Raw genomic sequence first — 16,935 nt, forward strand, 5'->3', positions numbered from 1 at the left:
AGAGCCTGCATATTCACATGCAGATATCTGTTTATAGAGATTACAATTACAGTGACCTTTAGCAGTCTGGTTGCCTTGCAACCAAAGAGAAAAGGCTAACTGTTTCTCCCAATTTCAGCTCCTTGTGCTAAGCTAAGAATTGCCAGATGAAGGCCACGTGTCAGCATGCATTGGTCAAGCAATAAATCTGTTCTGTTATGTGTTGCCTTGTTAAGCTAAGCTAAGCTAATGAGCTTCTGGATCCAACCGACTGATATAAGTGATATTGATCTTCTTATCTTCTTCAGCTCTCAGCAAGAAAACAAATCAGTTGTTTTCTTCCCAAAGTGACACACCGTCCTTTAAGATTGTTCATAATCTCAGTGTGGCCTGGATAGTGAGTCATAAAATCAAGGTTTCTGCTAGTCAGTGATTAAATTGAATCCATAATCTCAATAATCATAATAACAGTTTTTCATTCACTGTCACAATTACAGGCATTTACTTTATACAGGAGTAAAAAGCCATAGTTTGACATAGGCTAACATGTAAATGATGCAGATGACATCTTAACAGTAAATGAACATAAACAAAAGTTTTGCTTCTAGAAAAAACTGTCAAGTGGAAAACAAATGGTGTTATTTTTTTCACACCAGCTTCACAATTCAAAGCATCCAAAAGTCAATACCCACACTTGGCAGTTCAGACAAAGATGAAGATGAGGTGCGAGACGTACAAAACATTGCATTCTGGGATCGGCCTGAAGCACAAAATGACAGTGATTCAAAAAAGCTCCATCTGTACATGCTGGGTACACTGGGGAATTGTGTCTCAAAGTTGAAATGCTAAGAGGCCATAACAGCATAATCACAGTCACACAGTTAGCTATTTGTCAAAAATAAACCACAGGTGCCGAGGCTAGAAATGACGTGTGCAGATCTGACTCATTTGTCCGTAGACTACTGATGAGCTGAAAACCAGGTCTAAAACACTCGCTTTCTACTACTATGAGGAGATTTCAAATGCACTGCGAGAGTTGCTGCAGGACATTAATGGGAAATCCATTTGGAAATAAATGAACATGGTGCCTGCTAACAATGGCTTTTTCTGACAGACACACAATTTATAACAAACTGTGTTTATAAATGTACCTTGTGGCATAAATTGTCAGGTCAGTGCACAACTTATTTGACCTACAAGGAGCATACAAAGCAATGACGAAGGGAACCATACTGTATTGATTGATAAATGCATTTTCTTTCTGTGTACAATTGGATATCTGTCAGACCAGTACACATCACTGGGGGCACAAATATGACCTTCTTTTTAATTGTTTGCCTTTTGTTTTGCATGGCCTTGAATAACTTAGCAATATTCAAACTGCAGTGACTTTGCAGAATACAAGCATTCAATAAAAAAAGGTGGCCATGACAGATTAAATATGGAATAAGGTTTGAACATTGTCCTTTATTCATGAGGCACATTGAGGTGATGTGTGAGAACTCTGTTTAGTGCTTTAGGTGTTATGTAAAAGGCATCGAATCCACTCCATTCCAGCTTTTATCACAGCTATCAAAAACTAAAAAAGCAGGTATTTATGCTTATGCAAATGAGCACTGCCCTTAGCCCCCGCTTCCTGCAGATGAACAGAAAACAGAAAAAAAAGTAATGGCTCAGGCTGTCATCAGATTCCACTGAGAGCTCTTTTTTTCTGCAGCTTTTTTTCACAACTATTTATTTCCTCTTAAGTAATGTCCCTTAAATGGCTGTTATGTAACTTGCCACAGCTTCAACTCTTGTCTCATTTGCCTCCATAAATCAAATGCTTATTTAAATCGACCTTTAAAATAATGAGGACAGAATATTGTGACAAATTTGGACATGAGCAGATGAAAATCAGCAGGTATTGAATACTGTTTAAAATGCTCATTTCCAGCTAACCTTTAAGTAACGCAGCTCAGAAGAAAATTTTGAAAAATCTTTATGAAAAGCTGTATTAAAACTGGCCCGTACTTTTGAAGTTGTTGATGAAAACTCAAGCACTTCCCCATGGACACGGTCCCTTGATTGAGAGATGTATTTAATTGATCTTTTTCCTGCATAATTTAGGTATAGGCTTTCTGGTTCCTGCAGCTGTCCTGGATTTGTACTTGTACTCAGCAGTTATGGGTCTTTCTGGGGAGACAAACAGTACAAGCATTACAGCTTTGAGATTGAAAATAATGTCAAGGTTGGCTAATTGTAGGCCATGTGAACAACTAGCAAATAGGTTTCTGTATATCTGGCTTTTAAAAATCATCAGTGTTTCATCAATAAACTATTTGGGACCTGAGGCACTTCGCACTGTCACTAAATATTTCTGGTTGAAGTGAGCTGAAAAATAGCAACCAGTGTGGCATATGTAAGAGTAGCTTGGCAAGAACATGGTTTATCAGTGTCAGAGGACAAGTTGCATGAGAAAACTGTATATTACTTGTATATTTTTGTGCTATTTTCTGAATAAATGTACATGAATTTATATTCACGGGCTAAGGATTTGTCCCTCACAGCAATGACAGGCAGGAATTTGTCAAGCACCATAATACCTGTTGTTCTGTGTTGTGTACAGTGATGTGAATTATTTCAAAGCGCAAAAGCAGGTGTGACAGCACCCAGCATGAGTTTGTAGGAATAATGGTTCCTACTTTATTTTCCACTTGAGTACCAGTTCTACTCTCTCATTTGCATGCAAGAAACTCCACGGAGCAACCTAGGAGTCTTCAAAGCCAGTCTCTCAGGTAATGCAGCAGCATCAGGTTTTACATCTGATCATATCTGACTGGAGTTTTGATCATGTCGATTCAAACTGCGGGAACAGTTCTATGTGTTTACAAATTCAGGCAGGGGTTTATGGTGGCAAGGGGATACCACTTCATCTTGAAAAGCTAAATTTTGCTCAATTAAAATAGATTCATTGGCAATATTTCATTATGTTCGCTGTGTCACCACATTTGGAGAAAAAATCTTGTAATGAATGAGCCTTTTCGGTATTTCAATCACACCTTTATTGGAAAAAGAATGAGCAGCGTGCAGAGTGCATTAAACTGAATTTCAAAGATGTAAAGTTAAATTTTAAAAAATGCAGTCGTGAAAAAATGTCTTCTATCATAAATATTTACATGTTTTAACGAACCACATGGACAACAGAAAATATTTACACTTTCTATGTGCACTTGGAATAACCTTTTTTTTTTTTAAAAGACAGTTGCAACTTCTGAACCTGTAGCCACAGTCACAATATTTGGGCTCTGCCTGACTGCACCACGAGTCTCGTGTTGTTGCTGAGGGTAGTAGGAAGGAAGGGTTCTGGTCCTGGAGAAGGTCTGCATGCTGCTCCGGGACTTGGGCTGACTTGTGCCATAACAAGAGTCCTTCCAAGACTCGGGGCAGCCATGAGGATTGTTGAAGACAGGCGCTGGGGAAAAGCCTATTGTGTATGCAGTGTTTCTAGGGGCTCGGAAGCTCTGTGGCTGTATTGCACAGTAGGTGCCTTGGCAATCCTCTGATAAGCCGTTAGCTGCACCTGAAATAGAAGCGATATGAATTTAAAAAAACAATAATGGTGAGCATTTATAGATCAAAATTTTACATATATTTTAAAATAATTGATCATTTATATATTTCTGGTGAATGTTTGCTTTATCTGAACTTCAAAACACATACAGGAAAACTCACTCTTTAGCCTCGGCTGGAAGGTTCTGAAGTTCTTTCTGACTCCATCGCCACTGATATCAGAGTCACTGTCGTTGAAGTCACTGTCCCCTTTACCACTGTCCTTCACGCTCAGCTGATCAGTGTTGCTCATCCCACTGCAAATGCAATCAACAAATACAGTATGAGGCACAACTGCATCACATTAGCTTGATTATTGATGACTTTTTTTCTCTACATACACAGCACGGAACTTTGTTGCCCATCTAACCTCATTTTGCATAAATGCCACAAGCAACTTGTATGTTTTGTGTCTGTGACTGTGTGTGCGTGTGTGTGAAGTGCTGTTTTTTTTTTAAGAAACTCTTTTTAGTTTGATTTCACTGTTTGTAAAGCATCGGATCTGAGAAAAGACATTCATTTAGTTGTCTTACCTCACTTGCAAGCAGTATTTGTCACCTTGCCACACAGATGTTGGTTGGAAATGCTTGGAGGGCAGGAACATCTAAGAGAACAAAGTGACAAGAGAGAGCTTAGTTTCCATTTCTGGCACACAGATCAAAGCAGTACTAGGAAACATCCTATAAAAATATAAGGGAAAATAAAACAGAAAAACATGACTAAATGTAGTTGACTCACCTTCGTCTCAGAGTCCCTGCTCCTCTCCTCATACAGGCAGGAATCATCGAGAGACAAAGAGGTCCTCTCGTGGAAGAAGCCTCCTTGACCTGTGTAAATGTTTGGTTCTGTTGAACTGAGCATGGGCAGGGGCCTGCCATCAAACAGGCTCTGACACACTTCTCTCTTGGCGCCACGGCTTCTCCCCCCACGTCTGAGTTTACATGTCACAGCTACAACCACTATTGCAATCAGCAACAATGCACAACCCCCACCGAGCATAATGATGATAATTAGTGAGCCATCAACGCCGGCGCTTTCTTCATCACTTGACCGCAGCACAATGACAACTTGGTCTTCGGAGGGCTCTGTGTCTGAGACGACAAACCTAATAGTGGCACTGCTAGAGAGCGGGGACCTGGCATTGTCACTCACTGCGATTTTCATTTCCAGCACGTCCCCAATTTCAGCTGTCAGCCATTGTTTTAAACCAATCTCTCCAGTGTCTTTGTTCATTGTAAAAAGCTTCGGATCACCTTGTACAATTTGGTATGAGAGTTCTCCATTCACTCCATCATCCTCGTCTTCAGCTGTTACACGAAGGGCAAGATAGCCAGGAGGTGCATTAAAGGGCAAAGGAATCTCAGCAGAGTCATTCACAAGGACAGGGAAGGTGAAATATGGATAGTTGTCATTTTGATCCACAACTCTGACCCTGATTGTTGATGTGCTTGACAGAGCAGGGGAACCTTTGTCTTCTGCTTGGATGACCAGCTCAATCTCCTGAAGCGTCTCATAATCAAAGGACCTTAAAGTATACAAAGACCCTGAGAGTGAATCCACAGAAACATATGTGGACACTAAAGAGCCGCCTGTTACCTCTGAATCGAGGAGTTTGTATGAGACTTTGGCATTTTTTCCCATATCAGGATCTCGAGCAACAACAGTGGTCACATATGAGCCTGGGATGTTATTTTCCAGGACTGAAACTTCATAAAGTGGCTTACTGAACAGAGGGGGGTTGTCATTCTCATCTGTTACACGGATAGTGTACTGTCTGATAGTTTTGAAAGGTGGGTTTCCCAGGTCTTCTGCAACCACAGTCAGGTTATACTCTGGTATCTTCTCTCTGTCTAAAGTGGTGGTGGTAACGATCATGAACGTGTCTCCATATGCCTGCTGGAGGGTGAAATGCTCGTGCTCAAGCAGACTAACGCGCACGTACCCATTGGAGCCAGAGTCTCTATCCGAGGTGCTGATCAGAGCCACGAAGCTCTCTGCAGCTGCAGCTTCCGTGATGTAGGCGACTCCATCACTGCTGGAGGTCATGGGTTTGATGCTGATTTCTGGTGCGTTGTCGTTCACGTCCACAATATCTATCACAACTCTGCAGGTGGAGGGGACAGAGTTCGCGCCTAAATCAAACGCTTTGATGCTCAGCTCATATGACCTCCCCTTCTCAAAATCAACAAGCGCCTTCAGGGTCACGTCACCGGAGTGGGGGTCGAGGTGGAAAAGGCGCGCAGCTTCTAACGACAGCCCGTCGGAGAACGCGTACATCACTTCGCCATTTATGCCGTCATCGGGGTCAAACGCGTGCACTCTGAGAACACGGTGGCCCACCGGAGAGTCTTCATTCAACTCAACTTTCAGAGAGCTGTGCTCAAAAGTCGGGCTGTTGTCGTTAAAGTCCAACACTTTGATATTCACTGTCATTGACCCGGACTTTGCAGGCACTCCACCATCATATGCGGTGACTTCAATAGTGTAGGAGTCCTCCACCTCCCTGTCGAGCTGCCTCACCAGCACCAGTTCAGCAAACTTCACCCCATCCTCCCGATCGCGTACTTCAACAGAGAAATGGCTGGAGGAGGAAGTGTTGTAGCTTTGGATGTAGTTGTCTCCCACGTCCTGGTCGAGGGCGATTTGCAGAGGGAATCTAGAGTCCAGTGGCACATTTTCTACTATCTCCAGAGTTGTCTCGTTGCGAGGAAAATTGGGAGAGTGGTCGTTGATGTCTTTCACCTCGATCTCCACGTGAATGAGTTGAAACTTCTCCCTGGAGAAGGCCACGATGTCGAAGGTGATGAAGCAACGGGGAGTCCTGGGGCAGAGCTGCTCTCGATCAATTATTTCTGCGACACTCAAAAGTCCGTCGTTCTCTCTCATGTGAATCACAGAAGAGTTATTCTCTTGCATAAAGCGGAATAAAGTGTCAGGGTCATCAGCTGGATCAATCTTTAAATCTTGAGACAAATTACCTATTTCTGTCCCGGGTGCGTCTTCTTCATAGGTGAAATACCTTGTAGTTGTACACTGAGCAGTATTTAAAAATAAAACAAGCGCCACGCACAGCCCAGCTGCTGCAATCTTGCAAACTGTCATATTGAAGGGCTACTGAATGCTGCCCAAAAAAAAAAAGGTCATAAATCATGCAAGCAATCCGCCACTTGTGCTATGTCAGGTCGAATCACAACTGTGTTCAACTCTGACTTTGCTGCGGGACTATAAGCCCCGGTATATGCAAATAGGCTGCCCAGTCGACCAATGGCTTTCCAGTCCTGCACCAAACGGAACACGTTTGCCACTTCTGTTCACTGTTTGGGGTGCAAATGGTTCATTAAATAAACCGATTGTGGGGCTTTGTGGAGGCTGATAAGGTTGTTTTCTAAATAAATCTACACAGGGCCATTAATTAACTAACTAAATTACTTGGAGGACTGCATATAATAGGACTTCATGCCACCAGAGGAAGTTTAAAATTAACAACTTAGAATAAACGACTGGGCGAGTTTGTTGCCTCTCTAAAGGACATTATGCAGAAGCTAGGGTGTAAAGACATTAAAGTGCAATGGACATATGTCAGTGAAATTATACATTGGTGGTAATTACTGAGAAGCAGAAAAAAAGTTAACAGGGGCGTATGACATAAGAAAATATCATGAGCATGATTGGCAGTCTAAGTGCAGTTTTTGCTTTGCGGGGAGTGATGCTTTTAAAAGGAATAAAGGTAGTGATGGAAGAAATATAAGATGTTTGAAGTAGAAAAGCCACAATGCAAAAAAAAAAAAAAAAAACTCATTACACAAGAAGGAGCAAATGCATAAAGTAAAAAATAAAAATGGTGCAGAATGATTGCCTGCATGTGTTTTCTTATAAACATTTTATTACAGCAATATTACTGTGGATGTTTTAACAGCGAGGAGCATGTTAATGTTGTGGAGGTGGTACTATTTTGAACAAGTTTATACCTACTGGCTCTTTAATAATGCATTAGTACATGCATATGCCCAAGATTATCATATGAGTATAGCTGTCAATTAAATGTGATGCAGGAAAAAAGTTCTACATTTCCCTCTGAACTAAGTAGAAATATAATATAGCGTGAAAATGTAATATATATACAAGCAGCAGAACACAATAGTGAGTTAATGTATGTAGTTATTTCCAGTCTGTCTTTAAAGGCAGGAGAAAATGCAAAATAGGAACTAGGAAAGATCTAATAATGGAGGGTCCCATATCTAATGACATTCATTTATATTCATTTTCACACATATTAAAATCACATAGTGCTCATATTTTGACATTTAAACTTAATAAAACTCCATACATATTTATTTTTGCAGTTTTTTTCTCTTTCCACATTTATCCATGTAAATGTTGCAAATAAACACGATGCATAAGGAAAAGCATGTATGGGGGTTTTTTTAAATTCTTTTTATTTTGGGGTTGAGCATCTGCAAATACTGTCTCATCTGTTCAAATAGTGGAGGAGGAATTTCAGCGTAATGCGGTTGAGAAAACCCACAAAGCCAGACAAGTGTCATTTGATTAGTGCTGTGTTTTGGACACCCACAATGTTAATTACACATAGAATATCACTGTAACTCTGTGTTAGAGGAAAAACCTGCCAGTATAATCAAGACCATCTGTATTGTAATAAACACCCAGTCGTACTTAATTTACCCTTTTCAACAATGGTTCTATAACAGGAACTGTGGAAGTCTGAAAAATAAAGAAGTCAGAAAGGACTGCATTGATTCCCAATCATACCACACACACAGGGTGAGAGACTTGCAGAGACTCGCACACACACGCACACACAACAGCAACAGCCCTCACAGTGATAACAAAAGAGCATGAGTCAACCAGGCCTTTGTCAACCATATGGGTGATTAGCTTCTGCTGATTAAAAGGCGTCTATTACCCTTCAAAGGGCTCTTGACGCCTCACAAAAGTTTGGGTTAAATCTGTCTGAGCCCCCCCAAGAGGGCACATACTGAAAGGTGCAAAAAAGCACACAATAAAGACCCACAGAGACCGGAGATACTTGTCAGTGAGAGGTGATAAGGAGCTCTGAGCTGCCATAGTTAGAGTGTTATACAAGCCCAATTTTGCTTGCTAAATGTGAAAATTGATTTTTTTTTTCTTTCAAATAACGGTGCCTGCTGTTCTTGGCAAGAACACCAGGCAGCATTAACAAAAAACAATAACAAAATGTTCCAACACTTTGTAGCAGAGTAGGCTAATTTATAATGTATGGCACTGAAAGCTGCAGTATATCCATATTGAACTTGGAACGTGCCTCAGTCTGATCACATTACAACAGAAATGGATGTTTAGAACTTGCCCTCCAATCCACAAGGCATTGAGTCAACAAGTGGGTTTTCCTATATGCTGAGGTCTGTTTACTGCCACAAATGATTACATCAAGTGGTATTTTGGGCTAAACGCCAAGGCAAGCCAATGCAAATCTAACCTAAATGGTTAATCTTGCAAGTGTAACAGCAATGCGTCACCATTTGTGCTACTCAGCACTAAGTGAGATATGTTATGATGTGGAGTTAAGCGTAAAAATTAAATGTAGCTTCTATATCTAGTCATTTTTGGCTATTTGTTAGTCCGCATCTCTATTTTCAACCTTTATTAAAAACAAGATCGTGCTGAACATATGAACACTGAGCCAGCAGGGGCTCAAACATAAGATACTTTTCTGCCATTACCAGACACACAAAGCCTTCAGCACAATGGCCCCATGCTGGCTGGGTGTTAAAATCCAGGATTTTATGGCTATGAGGAGTCAGAAGGTAATACAGAATTATCAGGCAAATTAGTTGTTTGCCACTAAGAGGATTATGCTTTAATCTTATCAAATGTCTCACACACTTACCACTCTGTGCTGCAATGGATTCAAGGTAACAACTGAGCAGCTGTTGATAAAATATTTTAGTCGGTACAGACATAGTGATTAAAAGAGCAGCTCCACAGGTTGTGATGATCTGTTCATTTGCGATTTTCTTCGCGCATCCTGCAGTGTGAATGAGCTAACTGGCTCGATGAGAAACTTCAGCCACTCGTGTCCCGAGTGTTTTTTTCTGATCGATACATCATTACAAGGTCACCAGAGGTCTGGCCACAAACAAAGCCAGGCTAACACAGGAGTGATACTTGTTTGCCATTTAAGTCAGGTGATTAATGCAGATCACGGCTTGATTAAGATGTGTGTGGTGACAGTAAGAACATTACAGCAGATTAATGGGTTTTGCCATCTGTTCTCTCACTGAGGTGATTTTAATTAATGGTAAGAATATTGTTAATCTTGCCATAGCAGTGAGCATCACATTAATCACAATGATGGTCAGAAATCAATCTGATTGCCAGACAGTCTTCAACATCACATGAAAGCCATTTGAATATTGCATCTTGCCCACTTCACACACCTCCAGGTATGGAGGCAGGAAAGGCATTTGGTGACACCGGGAGCAGTAATCCTGGCATATGCCACTGGGAACAAATGTCTCAAAAGCCCACCTTTTGGAAAACAGCCACAGCGTCACCCAGAGTTAGAAAATTCAGCCAATATTTTGCTAAGGTTTTCAATAAAAAGCTGAGACTTATGTAAACTGCTTTAAAAAAAGTTTCTGTGTAGGGATTTTTTTTCTTAACAATGTTTTTGGTTTGACTGCAAAAGACGCCTGCACAAATACTGAAGACAAACAAAGAGGCACGAAAATACAGGTATGTGTATGGACAAACTACAAAATTGACACTTGGTAGGAAACACAAATGAGCTATTATGCGTAAAACTAAAGCATGACACAGAATAAAAAACACTAATCAGCTTGGTTTCCTTTGTTGATCTGGCTCGAATTCATGACAACACTTTGTGTTGTATTTTACATAATTGAATAAAATGACAGTCGTGTCATGCAAATTTTGCAACCACCAGGCGTTGCATATTGTCACAGACACTGCATGTACTCTAGCTTAGATCATTTACATTAATTAAAAGTTTTTATACCGACTTTTAAATTCTTGTATGGAATCTCAAAACAATCATAACACGTCTTCCTTCTCCTAAAACTGATTCACATCTAAAAGAACCAGTTGTGTGAATCCAGAGTATGGACAAACGCTGTTCTCTGGTATGTTTAACCACCTGTAAATGTCCTGGCATCAGGTTGTTTAAACATTTACCCTGCTGCTAAGCGCCTCAGTGGAGTCTTCATTGATTTGTATTCATGACACAGCTTTTTTAAAATTTAGATAGGTGCAGACTTTTTTTTTGCTACGGCTAGAAACTCATCCAGGCATTTTCAGGCCAGTCCCTTATCAGTTTCCTCATCTCACTTTAACCTTAGGTGCTCTAATAAACTGGGGGTATACATGTCAGTACCCTGGTCGTGAGGGTCATGTAGAAGGTTTAATCTCAGCCATTTGGGCTGTCTGAAAGGCAGATAAAATAAGATTATCCTGTGCTTGCTTGTGGCCCTTGGTGAGACGAGAGGGTGGAAGTATGTGAGCAGCAGCTGCAGAGGTGCCAAATACTCAGACTGGTTTGTGGTCTCTGTGGCTTTTGGCACCTCCTGTAGCGTTACAGGCACAGATAACCACCACCACCCCACCCCTCCCAACCAAAGCCCATCCTCGCAGCTCTCCAACTGATTACAACAGGCCAAATGTTTAACATACTGTCCCTAATCACACTTAACATTCTGTCACGATATGCTCCTAAACAGCTTTTAGGGCCATATAAATCACATAGGTACTTGTGGCCATGATTAGGTCTTTGGTAATTGTTTTCTTTTCCTGTTGGTTTCATTTTTTTTGCTGTTGAAGCAGAGTGACTAATGCATTCAGATCATTTCAGGGGGGATGAAATCTCTTTAGTACAGCTGCTGAATTTAGAACATGTGAGAGGCAACTTAAAAGATATATTTGTAAAACAAAGATCAATTATGGAAATAAATGCATAACATAAGAAAATCAGAAAATGCCTTACTATTTTATGATAAATTAATTAGTCTGTTAGGGCAAAGCATGAATAATAAAGGCTTCCCCATAATTAGATCTCGGTGGACTCTACATGTTTTAAACAAATCCAGAAAATTAATATCGATGCCGTGTAAACATGTTTCTAGGATTTCTTCATGTTGGCCACAAAGGCTGAGTCTATTAAGAAATTTGGAAAGACAGATTTTGTTGTTTAAATCTCCTAAAAGCCGAGGCAGATCAAAAGAGGCATTAGTATTCAAAGACAAATCATGTTTGGCTGAGGTTCCTCTACCCCCACTCAACTCTAGCCATTCCCCACTGTGTAACTAATGCTCGCTGCCTGAAAACGATTGGAACAACAGTTGCTAGCTGCACTTTATTATGCATAAGCATTTCTGAATAAGCTTTGACCATATGCATGAAACAGGTATGCTACCGGGGCACAAAGATGTTTGGCAGCTCGAATTTAACCACAGAGAGGAAAAAAACTTAATACAGTATATCACAGCATTTAAGAAAATACCTGCAAGAGAATCACATGAGCAAACAAAGGAAAACAGGTTTAGGAATTGAGGCCAGTCATTTCAAAATAGGGAGTCACCCTAAAGGTTTAGATTAAAACAGTGGCTGAGAGTGCCATCTACAGGTTGAAATGCTGCCATGTTAAGAGAGACGACTTGCAAGCAGCAACAAATATTGAAAACACTTCAATTTCCACACTTGTTCACAGAAAATGATAACAAGTAAATTAAAATGAAACATTATCACACAGAAACAGATTGTTTGCTCTCACTAATGAATAATAAATCTGCATCGTTCGCCTTTGTTCGAGGGAACATGCAGGCACAGCAGAGGATCTAAGATGCAAATATAGAGCAAAGATCAGGAACCTCAAAATAGAGAAGCAAACAACTGGATTCTACACAAAAAATCAGCTTTCCCTCTTTTAGTGTGAAGTGTGGCCCTGTGCGGGCTTTATATCACAGTAAAGACTCTACTATGAGTTTCAATCCAATTATGATGACTACTTCACATTTCATGCCTCATAGTGAATTTTACCACCCTAAGCGACACAGATGAACCCCCCACCCCACCCCCCAAAAAGATCAGTGGGCCTACATGTTAACCTCCAGTGATATTCTGTGCCTGCTGATTGCAGGCACGAATTTGATGTGACAATATCCCTATCAAACTTTCACTCTGATTTTCATTTTCCACGTCACCATTTAAACCGGTCATTGTAGATACTAAAATATTCCCCGTTTCAGGGTGTCTGCAGCCACGGTGTAAACACTTGCCATTCATATTTCCATGGCTTGTTGGCTTTTATTATCAGGTGAGGTAAATAAGAATTTGCTGGGTAGTCCCGGCTGTGATTTTTTTTCTCTCCCTCTCTCCCTCTTGCATGGTTATATTATTCAAAGCAGGGAAGATAAAGTACAGCCTCTTTGCTTGTGTGTTTCTACATGGGAGTATTTATATGGGTCTGCATGTGTGCGTATGTGTGTCAATGCTAATTTGTGCCTTTTTCAAGGGCCAGGTCCCTCTCCTCCTTCTTGAATACATTTCACATCTCCATATTGCCATCCTAGAATGTCAGCTCCTTGAAGCAATTTCCTCTCAGCCATTATCTGATGGGTGAGAACTGTTTCCCATTGGCAGGTGCGGATGACACTTGGGCTGTGCAGGAGCTGGCTGTTAAACGTAGCACTGGCTCCTTACCAAGCTCCAGTCTGCCTGGTCCTGACAGCCCCCACAGGGCTGGCCACTGGGGGCAGACTGTTGGGCCAACTGGCCACTGAGGGGTGTAATCACTCCCTCTGACATATTTGGCACAAGCCATCCATTTGCTCCACAACAGAAAGCTTTGAATGACTGCCTTGCTTAATCCTGTTAGGCCAGGAGATGGCAACATTGAGGTGGGAGATAAACATTTGAAAAACTCTGAATACTCCAACCCTGTAATGGTTCATATCATATAAGATAAGAGGGAAAGGAAGTAGGGATGGAAAAGTCATGGTCAATTTAGGCAAAGAGCATTATGAAATCCAATTTGAGAAAATACTAATATGAATTCCACCCTGTGAGTTTAATAAGGCTTATTTTATCATTTTTATTTGTCATCATTGTAGTAAAGGTAATTTTGCTGTCAAGATGATTTCTCAATTTTCCACCAGATAACAAATTAACAATATATAAAATATAATCACAATTCAGCACAGTAAAACTGCAAAAGACACTAATCACCACGCAAGAGGGTATAGTGCATACCCTCTTGCATGGCGATCATAATCTTAAAGGTGCATATTCATAGACCAACAAGTCCTCCAACCAGTTAAAGGTTCCATATGGAGACAATAGCCCCTTATTTTTAAGCCTCTGCCCATAAGAGTCCGCAATTAGGAATGCAAAATTGTAACAAAGGCACTAAAGAGAATGCCTACGGTGCATAGCTTGTGCATGTGCGCAAGTGCATGAGTGGAGCAGAGAGATAGATTAATGTTGAGGGGCATCAGCTTAGAGGATGTTTTGTTTCCCCACTGAGTGCCGAGTGCAGAGGGGAGTTAAGAGAATCCAATCTGGTCGCCGAGTCCTGCGGTGCGAAGAATGTTTGGAGTATGCTCGGTGATAGCGGACTCCATTACAGCACGAGTCTCCGGGTAGTCTGCCATTGTGCTGGCAAGCAAGGAGGTTAATCAGATCCCAGCTCCATTATGAATGCTTGCTATTTCTAAAGGGCTCTATGAATAGAAAACTGTAAGCTCTCATAAAAATGAATCTAGGCTCTGTGCTTTTACAGAAAAAAAGGCCTGATAAAGAATAATGTTGGTGTATATTTGAAGTGATTCCACATCCTCCAGAGCAAAACCAAATGAGTGCTTTATAGAGCCCTAGTTATTAATTATCTGAGATTAAGAAATTCTCTTATAGCTCCGCCACTATGTTCCCCCATGTCTGCGTTGTTTGCTGTAAAGGGCAGATTAGCTTAATTGATTTTTGAGTATTAAATTAATTTTACATTGTGAGTCAATGACATCTGCTTTCACAAATTAGCTGGTACGTTATCACCCTCCTGTCATTAAAGCAGGACACATTGCTAAACAAACTTTTCAGGCACTCTTTTGTTTTAGCTAATGAATGGATTTTCAGCTTGCCTTGTAGTAACTTATTAAATGGCTGTGTTAGTCTGTTGACAGACTTGATAGCACCATCTAAGGATGAAACCTTCATCTGCAGCACAACCGAGGTTTGGCACTGGAAGTGAACAAGCTCCAGGATGTTTTAAAAGCCAAGTTTGGTTTTCTCGTGAGTTCAACTCAAGAAGATATCTGATAAGGCAGGCAATACTTGATAACACCACCAGCATACCCCCACTCACACATTCAGCTGAAAACCTTACAGATTAGGAGGCTGCTGAATGGTGCTTCTTGTCTGATGAATCTGCAGATTTGTGACAGGGCAGCTGATGTCTCCTGTGCCTCAAATTTCAGGGTAGGATCCGCTTCTGATTATAGTAACACAAGGGAATTGTATGTTACACTTGCTAATGTTTCATTACTTTTCCTACTTTATTATTATTATTATTATTTATTTTTTAGGTCCATTTAACTTACCCGATCTCGTCTTTTATATTTATCCGCTAAAGCGCTTTAAAATGCAATCTGAAAAAGTGCACTATAAATAAGCGAGTGTTATGGAGTATACAATTACATAATGTGCTTTTACGATTGAAAATATTTAGCATGAATCACAATCAAAGTCACAATGCAGCACGTCTGTGAGGAAAACTGAATGAACAAGACAACAGGACATGGCTTCTGTGAATAATGCAAACAGGATATTCAACAGTCTGCCCTCAAGACAACATACACTAACTGTGATTTAGAGCGCAATCAGCGCATGCCTAATAGGACAGTTCACATTTCGCACAATTTGTAGAAAATCTATTTCTTTGTGAAGGCTCAGGAGCTGAAATTCAACTAAGCTTTACAGAACAACAGAGCACTATTATGGGAGGAAATGTGTTAACAGGCTAGACAGCCCTATTCTGAGCAAAGAGGTATTTAAGTACTGAAGATGAAGTGAGATGGAAAATCTCATTTCCATAACAGAACAGGAAAAACAGTCTGGCAGAAGGTGGGTTTTTTTCCCCCTTTTTTTTCTGTTGAATTGTCAGAGCAATCACGGCCGAGCCGCAGCCAGGGCAGCAGACTAAAAGGAGTGGGGGTTGGTCGGGTGGGGGTTGAGCCCTCTTTCCCAAAACACATACAAATGAACTTGAACAATCTCGTGCCTGCACACACACACACACGCGCGCATGCTCTCTCTCTCCCTCCCTCTCTCTCTCTCTCTCTCTCTAGCACACAACCATAGATACACATAGATGCAGGCATGCACAAACATGGCTAGTCTCAAAGGAGCAGACAGCGAACACATTATGCAAACAGAGGCTTTTGTGTGTATGCTGTTGAACGTGCCTGTGTGTTGGAGAGAGAAATTAGACTGATTAAAAATCAGGAAAAATCACAAACTGTTAGATGAATCTCCTAGGGGCTAATTAGTATGTTGAATCCTGAGCCAAAAACACACTGTTTGACAAATCCGGAAATGTAGGTATATTCATGATTTGTTTTTCTGAAATCTGATTTAAACGTCGGACATGTTTACATTTCAAATACCACACAAGAGCAATATCTGCATCGCATTGTTTTCCTCCAAGCAATCAATGTGCCTGCCATACAGAAGCTGAATCTGGAGGCTTTGAGGCTGTGAGTTATAGACGTTACTACCATACAGAGTAAAGTACGGGCCATGGACAAACAGCAGAGCCGGTTTACAATTTTCATGTGTAAACCCAGAAACAGTGCAGTAGATAAACATTGGAGTACATTTTTGGTGCTTCAGGAGCAGGAAATGAACTATTGTTAGCTTTTCCATTGTGAGTTATGCAACGGAAAATAAACTAGAGGAGCTTGCGAGAGCAAAACTGAAACGAGCATCTTTGCGAAGCACAATAAATATTTAATTCAACCCTAAGATTAGGTTAACACTGAATGTTTTGTCCTTGGCCATAAACTGAGCCCTGAAGATATTTGTTCAAAAGAAAGAACCATAAGCTGTGCGTGAGCTAATTCTGTTCACCTTATCAAGGAGAACTCTGAACCGTGCCCCTCTCTTCAATCATAAACTTTAGATTTTTATGCACCTGCTATCAGCACAGTCAGCCAGCCCACATGAATATATTCAACATCGCACAGAGACAGTGAACAGAGGGAGATCTGTTTTATGTTTTGAGTACAGGCAGAAATGTACTTTAATATTTAAACCACCTTCCACAGTCGGTAGCTCTCAGTATACTACTCACCCTGCCTT

General features: G+C 40.8%; 1 protein-coding gene across 2 annotated transcripts; it reads right to left on the reverse strand.

Moving 5' to 3' along the window:
- Positions 1-3,026: 3,026 nt before the first annotated feature.
- pcdh8 (protocadherin 8) lies at positions 3,027-6,749 on the reverse strand. 2 transcript variants are annotated; one of them, XM_063498137.1, is made up of 4 exons: positions 4,309-6,749; positions 4,104-4,174; positions 3,694-3,827; positions 3,027-3,541 (listed from the first exon to the last, which is right to left on the reverse strand). In XM_063498137.1, the coding sequence occupies exons 1-4, from the start codon at positions 6,670-6,672 to the stop codon at positions 3,213-3,215; spliced, it is 2,898 nt and encodes a 965-aa protein (XP_063354207.1). In that variant the 5' UTR covers positions 6,673-6,749; the 3' UTR covers positions 3,027-3,212. The 2 variants fall into 2 exon arrangements, with proteins under 2 accessions (XP_063354207.1, XP_063354206.1); XM_063498136.1 differs by having other exon boundaries at positions 3,682-3,827.
- Between the last annotated feature and the right edge of the window lie 10,186 nt (positions 6,750-16,935).

Source organism: Pelmatolapia mariae, linkage group LG16_19 (assembly GCF_036321145.2).
Source record: "Pelmatolapia mariae isolate MD_Pm_ZW linkage group LG16_19, Pm_UMD_F_2, whole genome shotgun sequence".
Lineage (NCBI taxonomy): Eukaryota > Metazoa > Chordata > Actinopteri > Cichliformes > Cichlidae > Pelmatolapia > Pelmatolapia mariae.

Coding starts and splice junctions, on each gene's coding strand:
- pcdh8 (XM_063498136.1), bottom strand. CDS start 6,672: ATGACAGTTTGCAAGATTGCAGCAGCTGGGCTGTGCGTGGCGCTTGTT. Junction 3,828..4,103: donor AAATACTGCTTGCAAGTGAG/GTAAGACAACTA, acceptor TTGCATTTGCAG/TGGGATGAGCAACACTGATC. Junction 3,542..3,681: donor GCTAAAGAGTGAGTTTTCCT/GTATGTGTTTTG, acceptor CTTCTATTTCAG/GTGCAGCTAACGGCTTATCA.